Source organism: Aptenodytes patagonicus, chromosome 29 (assembly GCF_965638725.1).
Source record: "Aptenodytes patagonicus chromosome 29, bAptPat1.pri.cur, whole genome shotgun sequence".
NCBI lineage: Eukaryota > Metazoa > Chordata > Aves > Sphenisciformes > Spheniscidae > Aptenodytes > Aptenodytes patagonicus.
In genome coordinates, this window is record NC_134977.1 from 1,239,761 (window position 1) to 1,252,476 (window position 12,716).

Here is a 12,716-nt window from a genome sequence, read left to right on the forward strand (position 1 = left end):
TTGGAAACTTTTGCTGGCAGGATGGAAATATCAGCAGGAATATTCCCCTGGAACCATGGGCTCTCGCAGCCCCACAGCCTGACCCTGAGCCTGCTGTCCCGAGATGTGCCCATTCCCCTCCACCATGTCTTTGTGCTCTGCTCCCCCCCAGTCAGCCTCAGGGAGACACCCCGACACCTGGGCAGGCAAGCACCAGCTCTGGCTCAAACCCCCAAAGGCTTTTATTAAGAACAAATATGGAGGCACAGCGTAAAAACAGCATAATACAAATAGAGGACATGCCCAGCTGGTTCTGCTGCCCGTGGGAAAAGGGAAACAGTTCCCTGGTGCTCACGGCTCTCCCAGCTGCACAGTCCTCTCCTCCCTCCCAGCTGCACCCAGCTGCACGGCAGGGACGGGCTCTCCTGGTCTGGGCATCAGGGACTGTTGTGCACTGTCCGCTGGTATTGCAACCTTTGTGTCCTCAGGGCGATGCGCCAGAGACACCTCTTCAGCATCGTCATAGCCCATGCTCTCTGGGGACAGGGACCAGGCATCTCCCTCAGCTCCAGGGGCCCCAGCACTTCTCTGGGAGCGCAGGTTTGCCCCTGCAAGCAGCAAGGCAGGCCATTGCACGTTCACCCCATGGGGTGCCTCTCCTGCTCTGTAGATCTCCAGCCTCCCGTCTCCTCACTAGTCCTGAGATGTTCAGGTCTCTCTCCCACCCCCTGCTCCCCCCAAGGAAAAATTCCCAGGGCAGGTTCCCCCATCCCAGGAGGCTGGGCTCTCAGTACAGCAGCGATTCATCCAGCACCAGGGATGGCACCCCAGGAACCGGTAGCGCTATCTTTCCCTCTCACCTCCGGGAGCATCCCCGGGCCCTGCTCCCTCCTCTGGCGCCCTGGGCATTTCCCAGTCTCCCTGCCCAGGGGAAGGATCCTCCCCAGGGTCAGAAACCTCCCTGGCATCATCATAGCCATCTGCTGGGTCTCCTCCGAGCAGGACAGGGACATCTGAAAGGAGAGGGGAGCTGGTGAGAGTGAGAAGATACACCCTGCAGAGCAGAGGATGGGAGGATGCGCAGGGACATGGGGCTCAGACACCGGTGTTGGCAGCACCACAGGACACACCCAGTGTGCTCCCCAGCTCTGACGGTGACACTCAGTGACATTGCTGTCCATCACATGTCTGCAGGGACAGGACATCAACCCCTTCCTGCCCCTGTTACCTGGTGCTGAACGTGGACCATCCTCCTCCTCACTGTCCCTGGGGTAGGGCTGCAGCTTGGTCAGGGACCCCTCTGAATCGGAGCCTGGAGAGAGGCACAGTGGGTGTTATGGGAGTGCGCTCTGCTCCCCTGGCTTGTGGTCAGTGCTGCTGGGGACGGGGGACCCACGGAGCCAGGGCTGAGTGGGGAGGAGGGCTCAGGACTCACCCTGCTCCCCTGGGATCAACCCTCTCTCAAAGGGCCTCTCAGAGATGCCTGGGGACAGCCCCTTCCCTCACCCCTCAGGTGTCACATAGGGGTGCAGGGACAGGCAGAGAGGGGCTGTCCCCGGCTGGGATGGGCAGAGCTGGTGGGGAGGAAGCTTCTCTCCCAGGCCCAGGACCTGGCTGCTCTCCCCACAGAACCCACAGACCCCAACTCCATGGGCCAGGGGGCTGCAGTGGGTCAGCCCCGGGTGAGGGCCAGGGGAAAGAGTTCTGCACATGTGCCCCCCCATGAGGGACCCACACCCACCTGACTGACTGAACCTTGCCTGCTTCTCCCACGCTGGGCTGTAACCGATCTCCTCATACACGGCCTCAGGGAAGGGCTCCCAAGCGCGCTCGGAGCCTGCGGATAGAGGCAGGGCTGGCTCAGGGACAGGCAAAGAGGGGACAGAATCCTGCTCTGTTCCCCCAGCCCTGTTCCCCTGGGCCAGCCCAGGGCTGTCCCCACAACACAGACCCGCTGCGCTGTTCGGTCACCGCTGCCGCTTCCTCAGTGAGGGCAATGTCTCCATGGAGATGAGCTGGGGCAGTGACACCCTTGCACCGTCCCTTCAGAGACAGACCTTCTGCCCCTCTGGCCCCTGGGTCAGGTCCCTGGTGCTGAGCTTGGAGCAGCTCCCGCTTTTCCTCTCCCCCTGGAGCTTCCCCCTCTCTGCCCCATGGATCCAGAGCATGGCACGTGCCCTGCCATGGGGAGGTCAGGGTTGGGCAGAGGAACAGCCTGGGGGTCTGAAACCACGAGTATGGACCCTGCTGCCCCACGTTCTTCCTGGCATCTCCCCTGACCCAGAGCCCACTCCAGCACTGCCCAGAGTGCTGCCAGTGGCAGGTCCTCAGCTGTTTCCCCTCTGCTCCCATCTGTCCCAGCCCAGCTCAGCCATTTGTTTCCTTGCCTCATCCCTAAATCCTCCCAGTGTCCTGACTCTCTCTACCCCTTGCTGCTGGTGGCCCATGGTCAGGCAATCAATGGGGCAGCACATGGGAATGCAGGCAGCACACACTCTTGTCCCCCCAGCTCTGCCTGTACCACTCACTGACACCCCACAGCACCCCTGGCCTTGCCAGGAGGCATCTTCCCCTGGGACCATGGGGGACAGACCCACCTCTGCGCCCAGCCCTGGCGCTTCGCACTTGCCCGGCCAGGAGGGCCAGGAGCAGGCAGAGAAGGGCTCCCAGGATGATGCAGATGATGACGGGCAGTGAGACCTTTTCACTGCTGGTCGGACGGCCCCGAGTGGGATCTGCATGGGCAGGAACACAGAAAGGGCAGCACCAGACCTGGGAGAGGTGTGGGGCCAGGACACCCCAGTCCTGACCCCCATTACACCGGGGGTAAGGGGCCCCAGGGGGTGAGTGATGGGGAAGCTCCCACCCTACTGAGTAAATGACAGCCCTATCCAACCCCCTCCACCGCTACCCCGGTGCCTCCTCTCGGGAGCTTCACACCCCGACAAGAAGGCCCTTCCCTCCAGCTGCGGGTCACAGCCTGACCTCAAGAAGACCCAGCGCAGCCAGGGAGGACAGGTTACCTGTTCGGGGCGTTGGTGCTGCCGTCCTGGGTGCAGCTGCAGAGGAAGAGAAGGAGACTGGGCTGAGAGGGTGGGTGTGCAGGTACCAGGGAGCCTCCTCTCTGACATGCCGTGTGTGTGTGTGTGTGTGTGTTTATATGTGTGTGAATGCATGCGTGTGCTTTTAGACATCCCTGACACATCCCACACAAATTGCCCCTCCTGCAGGGCTGCTCAGGGTGGCTGGAACAGAGCCCAGGGCCCTGCTCTGGGACACGGGTAGGATAGCACAAGCACGCTGGAAGATGCCCCTGGGGCCTGCAGAGCCCTGCTGGGTAGAAGACGGAGGACATCCAGCCCCACAGAAGCAGCTGCCCACTTGGGAACAGGCTCCCATGTTCTGCAGGGACAGCCTTGCTCTCAGGAGCTCTGGAGCCATGATGGGACCCAGCAAGGAAAAACGCCTTCCCTGGCTCCTTGCCAATACCCCCGTGAGGAGTCCCAGCCCTGCCACTCACCTGAGCAGTTCACAGAAGCATCCTCCTTGTGCCGGCAGGCACCGCTGTCCCCAGGCCGAGCCCAGCAGTCCTGCAGAGATGGCTCTGTCCCCCGGCACTCCACCTGCTCCAGCCAGATGGGACCTGCACCCTCCCCAAATGCAGCCTTGTCCAGGGCAGACACTGCAGGGCCACAGCCCAGCTGCCTGCATGCCACCTCGGCATCCTGCATGTCCCAGGAGTCATCGCACACCGTCCCCCAGGAGCCGCGGTGCCAGACCTCCACTCTGCCCAAGCACCCATTCTCGCCTCCAACGGCACGAATCTTCTCCCTGTCTGGAGAAGGCAGAGACCTTCCAGGGCACCGGGACAGCAGGCAGAGCCCTGCCAGGTGAGAGGGGCATGCAGAGGAGCAGCTACCTGTGCAGCTTGTGGAGTTTGGGCACACAGTCCCCAGGGCTGGGGGCGTTTCTGACCGTCTCCCTGCAGAAGGAAAAGCTGGGGTGAAGGGGCTGCTGCAGGGGAGTCATGCAGCAGAGGGTGGGGTACAGCTCTGCTCACACCTCCCCGTGCTGCCTCGCTCACGGCAGCAGCTGAACCCTGGTCATTCAGGGGACACACACAGCAATGTGGGGGACCCTGACTGCTCAGCCCCAAAGGGACCCTGGTTCACAGAAAAGCAGGAGGGTGTCCATGGAGGGGACGCTCCTCGGAGCGCTGGCTGGTCTCTCCTGAGACCTTGCCTGGAGACACCTCTGCCTCCCCCGGGCATTGCTGGGAGCACGGCTGGCAACTGGTGGTGAATGTGTGGGGCTCTGAGAGCTGAAGTCCCATTTGTGCCACCAGAAGCAGCAGGGTCTGGCACGTAAGGTCAAAGCCCCTGTGGGCCTTGTCTCTGTACTTGACTGTGCCCAGCAGGGAGCAGGAGCTGGGGGGATGCTGGAGCCCGGGTAGCTCAGAATTACCATTGCAGGTGATGTGGGTCTCATCTTGCAGGTCATCGCACGACTGTGGGTCCCAGGGAGCGGAGGGACACTGCCAGAAGGAGCTGTTTCTCTCCCCACACTCCACACGATCCAGCCAGGCGGGGCCAGACACCCTACCATAGGGCAGGCGTGTTTCCAGGAACCCTCCATCCCCGCAGCCCAGCTCCTTGCATGCCAGCGACACTGTTTCGGGAGTCATTAAGTTGGAGCAAACACTCCCCCACGTCCCGTTATAGAAAACCTGCAGGCGCCCGGAGCAGCCATCGCTGTTCTCCAGCCTCAGGTCCACGAACTCTGGGAGGAAAGTGGCCAAAGGGGAACATGCTGGTCTGGGGCTGTGGGAGCAGGGACACCCCTGCACCCCCCAGGCCCTCAGCCAGGCAAAGGCACGTCCAGCAAGTCCCCCTTGCACACATGGACAGAGAAAAGTCCCGGATGGACAGACAACCCTGCCCTCCCCGCTCACCCTCAGGGACAGCTGAGCTCACCGGGGAACCCTGGTGGGACTGAGGAGACCCATGCATTGGCACCCCCGGGACGGGCTTGGGCAGGGGCTGAGAGGCAGCCAGGGACAGCCTCGGCCGTTGCCATCTCTCCCCTCATCCCAGCCTCCCCAGGCACTGGGGCCTGGGGCTATGGGAGCAGAGAAGCCTCTTCACCCCCCAGGCCCTCAGCCAGGCAGAGGCACGGCCAGCAAATCACCCTTTTGCCAGGGGGCAGAGAGAAGTCCCAGACGGACAGACACCCATGCCCTCCCCACTAACCCTTGGGGACAGCACAGCTTACAAGGGACCTCTAGTGGGACTGAGGGGGTTTGTGCATGCGTGTCCCCAGGACAGGCTCAGGCAGAGGCTCAGAGGCAGCCAGGGACAGCCTCGGTCGCTGCCGCCTGTCCCCTCGTCCCAGCCTCCCTGGGCACTGGGCTCCCACCACAGCTCCCGGCACAGACCTGAGCAGACAACTCCTGCGTCCTCTTTGTGCCCACAGTCATGCTGCCCCCAGGACCCTGCTGGGCAGTCCCAGACAGCAGCTTCGGCCCCAGAGCAGTTCACGGCATCCAGCCAGATCTGCCCAGAGCCTTCCCCGAACTGAGCAGAGCCAACCGCCTCCACCGCCCCTCCGCAGCCCAGCTGGTGGCAAACAACAGTGGCATCGGGCAGGTCCCAGCTGTCATCGCAGATGGTCCCCCAGCTGCCCTGGTAGTAGATCTCCACTCTCCCAGCGCAGCGCCCAGGCCCGTTCACCAGCCGGACCTGCCGGCTCCCTGCAGTGGGAAGAAACCCCAGCTGTCATTAGGGGCGGTGCCCACCCAGCCCAGAGCCTGGGGGGGGCCTGTGCAGTGCCACTTACCCCGGCAAACGACCCCCACGTCCTCTGCAATCCCTGCTGCCAGCATGCTCTCGGGCAGGGAGGTGTTGCAGAGGGTCAGGTTGGCCTCGTGCCCTGCACACCTGACCCCCCGCAGCCCCACAGGACCTGTCCCTCTCTGAGGCTTCGGGGGGTTGTAAGCTGTCTCTGCCTCTCCGCACCGCAGCTGCCGGCACACCACGCTGGCCTCCCGCATGTCCCAGTGGTCATCCAGGACCCTGCCCCATGTCCCGTGCTGGAAGATCTCTACTCGTCCGTCGCACCGACTCCCTCCAAGCACCAGCCGCAAGGACGCGGAGCCAGCTGGGCCTGGGGAGAGCAGCCATGCCCCAGCCCTTGGTGGCACCAGGGAGGCAAACAGCCTGCGGCACGTCTCCAGGCTCTGGCACCCTTTCAGGGCCTTGAAGCTCTGCCTGCCTGTCCCCAGCCCTCTGCGGGAGCTCCTGGGCCAGGGCTCCATGGGGCTGGTTGCCCAGTCCCTGAGCCTTCCTGAGCCAGACGCCAGCTTTGCTGTTGGCGGGGCAGAGACACACAGCACGTCCCTGCCAATGCAGTTGGGGCAGCTTCCGCAGGAGGCAGCAATGGCCAGCAGTGGCCTGGGGATGGGCAGCACCAGGACAGGCTTTGCCCAGCCTCAGCACTGGCACTGGCACTGCTGAGACACCAGGCACAGCCCACACATCTCTGCCCATCTACGTCCCTGGGAATGGGGGACTGGGAGCCTGTGTCCCTGGCAGGGAGCAGAGCGAGGGGGGCCTCTCTGAGCAAACAGGATGAGTTTGGGGCTTGCGCTGACCAGAAGGCAGGGCAAAGCCCAGCCCTGCTCTGCAGCTCACCCCCCTGGTCTGCCGCTGCTGCCAGGGGCACCCAGGCAGCCCCTGTGATGGTGAGTTCAGGCTCTGAGGGTATCTCTCTGTGGCTGGAACAGGGCTGTCTGCAGCCAGGGGGGTGGCGATGATCCCCGCAGCGCTGCCCCGGGCCCATCCCACAGTGGGAGTTCAAAGGAGCCCAGGCCTAGTAGTGGCCCCGGAGCCTGAGCTGCTGACCCGGGGGGCAGAGACGACTGCTCCTGTTCAGTCCTCAGCTCTCCCACAGCAGAGCAGTTGGTCCGAGCAGGCAAAGCCCTCCAGATCGCTTCTGGTGAAGCCAGGGTTTCTCCAGGGAGAAATGCAGCCTGGCACTGCAATGGGGTCCCCTGCTTTGGATTTCTCTCTCATGCCAGGGGAAAATGAAGTTAATCCTGTGTTTTCCCAGCACTCACCTGAGCAAATGACAGCAGCGCTGTTCTCATGGGAGCATGGTGAGGCCCCCAAGGCAGTCACTGGGCACTGTCCCAGGTGAGCTTCTGTCCCATCACAGTGGAATGAGTCTTTCCAGACAGGGCCGGTTCCTCTCCCAAAATGCCCTCCTCTGGGAATGGACTCAGCAAACCCACAGTCGAGGTGACGACAGAGAACGTGGGCATCCAAGAGATCCCAGCGGGAGGCACAGAGAGAGCCCCAGGTCCCCAGCACATGGACCTCCACCCTCCCCTCACATGCCGTGCTGCCATTCACCAGCCGGAACCCTGTGAACTCCGGGAAAGAGAAGGATGAGAGAGGGCGGACTTGTGCTCTCGCTCCCTCAGGAGTTAGAGGAGAGGCCAAATGGACGAGAGCCTGCCATCCTCCTCCTTCTGCATGATTTTAGGGCTGCAGACAACCACATCACCCCTGCTGTCCTCACACCTGGCACGGCACAGTCCCTGCCCTGCTCCCCTGTCCCCAGCACACCCCCTGGCATTTAACACCCCAACAGGAGTCCTTACGTGTGCAGGTGACACCAGCGGCGTCCGTGCGGGTGCAGGGCTGGTCTCTGGGGGACCCCATGGGGCAGAACGCAAGGAAGGATTCATTCCCCGCACACTGCAGCTCTCTGTCCCACATGGGACCGACACCTTCTCCAAAGTCAGCTGCTCCGGGGATGGACAGGGCTGTGCCACACTGGAACTCCCTGCAGACCACGTCGGCGGCTTTGGGACCAAAGTCTGAGTCACAGACAGTTTTCCACTGGGTTCCATCATGGATCTCCACACGTCCTGAGCAGGGGCTGTTCCCTCCAACCAGCCGGACAAATCCTGGAGCAATCAAAGACTCCTGTGAGTTCCCAGAGCCCTCTGTCCGTTACCTGACCGCATCCCACCTAATCTCCAAGGAGGCCACGGGCAAAGAGTCCCACAAGCACCCCAGCAGCTCCCAGTGGGTGCTGATGGCACAAACACATCAGGGACTGCCTGCCGCTCCTCAGACATCAGCACAGCACTCATGGGCTGGCTTTTCTTCCAAACCCACAGCCACAGATACTGCTTAGAAAAACTGCTGCTGTCCTGGAGACCCTGGGATGCCTGGCACGGGCCCTAGGCACTTGCAGCGCTTGGAGCACTTGAGCCCAGGGAGATTGGCCCAGGCACTGTTGGCTGCTGCAGCCTGCTCTGCCTGCCGAGCGCAGTGCCAGGCTGAGGAACCCCTGGGAGCTACCAGAAATGCACCTCATTCCCAGAGGGTACACACTCTATGAGTGTACCTGCGGTTGCTGTCTCCACCAGCCCCAAGCTCCAACACCCACCCGGGGAGGGGTCCTCAGCCAGGGCCAGAAGTACACGGCCAGGCATGCACAGCCCCAGCCAACAGCTGGGCAGAAGGCAGGAGAGTAGGCAGAGGAGCAGCCCTGGACTGACACAAGCTCCCAAGGCAAGGACAGGCACCAAGGAGAGCCAGAAAGTGCTAGCAAATCCCCCGTGGCACAGGGCAGACAGGGGCTGGGGCCGACAGGAGAGGCTGGGCAGCAGGTCAGCACTGCCTGCACAGGGTTGTTTCCCTGTGAGCTGGCTCTCATGGGGTGACCCTGGAAGAAGAATGGGGTGGCCACGCCACCCTGCTCTTCTGCCCAAGCCCAGTGCTCCTCCCCTGTGAGCAGCCCCTCTGCTTTGGGGGGACTCATGTCTGCCAGGGAACACAACCCAACAGTCCCTGGCCACCTTGGGCCCTTCCCTTCGGCTGTGGGTGGCCACGTGAGCTGCTCTCAGTGCCTCTGCCATGGGGGGACCTCGTCCTCCGTGCTGCCAGATAGCTCCTGCGTGAACAGAAGGAGAAAGTTGGGAACCAACAGAGACTGCGGGGCAGGGTGGGCATTTATCTCCCAGCCCCAGGCACCGATTGAGGGTGGGCTGAGCCACATCGGGGGTCAGGCAGGGACAGGTTCCCACTGGGCTTTCCTCAGGGACCGGGGAAACCAGGAATGAAAGTCCCAGCTCAGCAGTGTGACCGGCCACACTAGGCCCTTCTCTAGTACCCCCTTGTTTCCCTGAGGGCACAGCCAGGTCCCTTCCCCCATCCCAGCCACAAAGGTGAGGAATGGGCTGGTCCCTTACCTGAACATGTCACTCCAGCATCCAAACCGTGACCACAGTTGTGTTGACCCCGTCCTTTGTGTGTACAGTCAGACAGGGCAGACTCGGTGCCATGACAGCCAACATTAGCCATCCAAATGGGGCCAGATCCTGGCCCAAAGTGTCCATACTGAGGAACTTTAACAGCAGACCCACAGCCCAGCTGCTTACAAACCACTGCAGCATCGGTCATGTCCCAAGAGATACCACACACGGTCCCCCACTGGCCCTGGTGCTTCACCTCCACTCTTCCAGCACAGCGTCCGCCACCATCCTCCAGCCTCACCACCGCAGCCCCTTCAAACATCAACACGGGACCCATCAGGAGGGTGCTGAGCCCCAAACTGCAGGTCTGGAGGTCCTCCCTGCCCAGGCTGAGTCACAGGCACTAGAGTGGGAGTCCTCCCCCTTCTGGGCTGTCCTCGGGGCAGTGTGGGGGTCCCTTTTCTCCCCATGGGCTGCAAAGAGCTGGGGGTGCCCAGCAGCAGACCTGCTGTGCCATTCACCACCCCACAGCCTGCAGCACCTCCTCCCACCTCAACAACCTCCTGCCCATGCCCACCCGCACACCGTGGCCGTCTCCTCACCATCCCAGAAACCCCTGTACAGCCCTGTGCCCTCAGGCCCACAGCTGCCTCTCCCACCCAGAGAGACACAGGGAAGGGCAGAAGTTCAATTGACTTGAGTACCTTCTGCCCCTCATCTCAGTGGCACCTGCAAAGAAACCTGTTCTCAGAAGTATCCCGATGACCCTGCTGGTACTCACTGGCCCTGGGCTGTGGGACAAGGGAACCGGCACTTACCCCTGCACAGCTGCACCCAGAGGAGCAGCCACATCACCTGAGGGAACTGGAGTCCCTCTGTGCCCATCCTGAGCCTCCTGCCCTGCTGGCACAGCCCTGCTGCACCCCACTCCCTCTCACGGCTCCGGGGGACTCACGGGGACAACAGCGGTGGGAGGGTAATATATCTCTGCAGATGCCAACCCAGCTGCAGGAGGAGCCAATCGAAGCAGCAGCACCTTTTTAGACATGATCAGGAGCTATCTCCCCTCCGACACAGCCCAGCCCTCCAATGAACTTCTCCAGCGCCGTTCATGACCATATATGAGGGATGGCTCCGCTTCGGGTGTCACGGTCACGGCGGTGGGGAATCATCACAGGACAGGGCTGTGTGGGGGGCAGGGAATGGATCTGTCACCCCTTGCATCTCGCTGTGGGGACCAGGGGCACTGAGCATCTCCTACGTTGGGCTCATCCAAGAGCCCAAGAGGCAAGTGACCAGCCATCCCCATGCTACAGGAACCACAGGGCTGGGACTGCACCAAGGTCTGTGTGAGGATGGGAAGGAAACAGCCCCTGCCCCTCCTACAGACCCTGCTGTGCTGGCAACAGCAGCTGGGAAAGGTCCTTGGCCTGGACAAGAGCTCCATCCCAGGAGTGCTGGCTTGCAAAGCCCCATGGTGGGTCCCTTGCAGGAGCTGGAGCTGGGAAATGTCCCTGCCCTGGCAGCAGACATGCAGCCCAGAGGCTCAGACATGTCCCTGACTCTCAGCCTGTCACCAAGGGGCCGTTATTCCCCGCGGGTGGCTCGGGAGCTGGAGCCTGCAGGTGCACAAACCACAGCCCATGTGGCCTCGCAGCCCTCGCCATGCTCCCCCCGCAGCGCCCGTGCAGGAAGTCTGTGGTTTCCTCCTGGCACCGTGCCCTGGCACATCCCTGCGGTGCCCCTGAGCCACCCCCACCCCGACTGCTCCAGCCAGGGCTGCAGGGGCTGCTCCTTCAGCCTTGCAGACATGGGCCAGGCAGCTCCCATCCCCCGTCATGTCCTTCTGATGCACACGGCTGCTCTGCACCGAGCCCCACAGCCATGGGGTGCTATGCGTTATATGACCTCACACCCTTCTACTTCTGCTGCTGTGTGCTCATGAGTTACACTGTCACACGTGCGGGTGTGCTGCGTATGGGCTTCTGCTGACCATGGTTCTTCCAAAAAGTCATATTTGGATGGGGCCTAAATATTATTTTGATGACATCGGAAGCACCCACACAAGCCATATGCCTGATCTTTGCCTAAAAGCTACTCAGGCACCAGTGAAATCACAAATTCGTGCACAAGCCATGTGCATACTCCTGGCCTATGCGCCACTCAGCCACAGGTGATGTCATAGCATCTAAACCTGCCATGGGCCTCTTCCTGGCCTCTCAGGTATTCAGGCACCAATGACCTCACAAACACCTACACAAACTATTGGTCTGCTCCTAGCCTATCCGCTACTCAGGCACCAGTGACACAACTCAACCTACACCACCCATGGGCCTGCTCCTGGCCTATCAGATAATAGGGCGGCAGTGACTTCACAAGCACCTACACAACCCATAGGCCTTGTCCTGGCCTATCAGCTAATCAGTCACAAATGACGTTGCAAACACCTACATGAGACAAGTTCTTACTCCTGGCCTACCAGCTTCTCAGGCCCCTGTGACCTCAAAATATCCAACACAAGACATGTTTCTCCCGGCCTACCAGCTACTCAGGCACCTATGACCTCACAAAGACATTCACAAGTAATATGCCAGCTCCTGGCCTATCATCTACTCAGGCACCAGTGACCTCAGAAGCGCCTACACAATCCATAGGCCTGTTCCTGGCCTATCAGATATTCAACCCAGAGTAACCTCACAAGTAGGTATCTGTCCATTTGCCATGTACTTGCCATTGACGTACTCAGGCTCCAATGACCTCACAAGCACCTATACCTGGTCCTGGCCTATCAGCTACTCAGCCAAGAGTGACATCACAAGTACATGCCAAAGCTCTGTGTCTCCCTCTTGCCTATCAGCTACTCAGGCACCAGTGACCTGATCACCACATATCCACCTATTTGCTATCTCCTCACCTATGAGGTACAAGGGAACAAGTGACCTCATCCAATCGCTTGCTCACTCCCCCCCCAGGAGGATGGGGGAGACAACTGGAAGGGCAAAATGAGAGAAAAACTCATGGGTCAAGATAATGACACTTTAAGAAATGGTGAAAAATAAAAAAAGGAAGGAAACACGGGATGGAGAAGCAATCACTCACACCAGCAGAAAGATGCCCAGCCAGTCTCCAAGCAATGGCTACTTTGGAGAAACTCCCCTGCCAGTTTTAGTGCTGAACAAGACGCCATATGGCATGGAATATCTCTTTGGTCCGTTTGGGTCAGCTGTCCTGACTTTGTCCCCTCCCAGGCTCTCGCCCATCCCCAGCCTCCTCACTGTGGGGTCAGAATGAGAAACAGAGAAGGCCTTGACATTATGCCAGCACTCATCAGCAATAGCCACAACATCAGTGCGTTATCAACACCAGCCACCAGCGCAAAGCACAGCACCGTAAGGGCTGCTATCAGGCAAATGTACTCCAGCCCAGCCAGACCCAGGACAATCTCCACCCCTTATTCCATACCATTTGCATC

At 61.0% G+C, this 12,716-nt stretch overlaps 1 protein-coding gene across 1 annotated transcript in view; it reads right to left on the reverse strand.

The window, feature by feature from the left end:
• Window positions 1-206: 206 nt before the first annotated feature.
• The window catches only part of LOC143171645 (scavenger receptor cysteine-rich type 1 protein M130-like), a 91,078-nt gene continuing 78,568 nt past the window's right edge, over window positions 207-12,716 (reverse strand). The window contains 14 exon segments of the mRNA XM_076360688.1: window positions 207-587; window positions 840-992; window positions 1,208-1,291; window positions 1,721-1,816; window positions 2,577-2,714; window positions 3,003-3,038; window positions 3,500-3,814; window positions 3,899-3,961; window positions 4,444-4,758; window positions 5,414-5,728; window positions 5,815-6,141; window positions 7,094-7,408; window positions 7,640-7,948; window positions 9,242-9,565. Of these exon segments, the coding sequence (XP_076216803.1) occupies window positions 331-587; window positions 840-992; window positions 1,208-1,291; window positions 1,721-1,816; window positions 2,577-2,714; window positions 3,003-3,038; window positions 3,500-3,814; window positions 3,899-3,961; window positions 4,444-4,758; window positions 5,414-5,728; window positions 5,815-6,141; window positions 7,094-7,408; window positions 7,640-7,948; window positions 9,242-9,565 (3,047 nt within the window). The 3' untranslated portion in view covers window positions 207-330.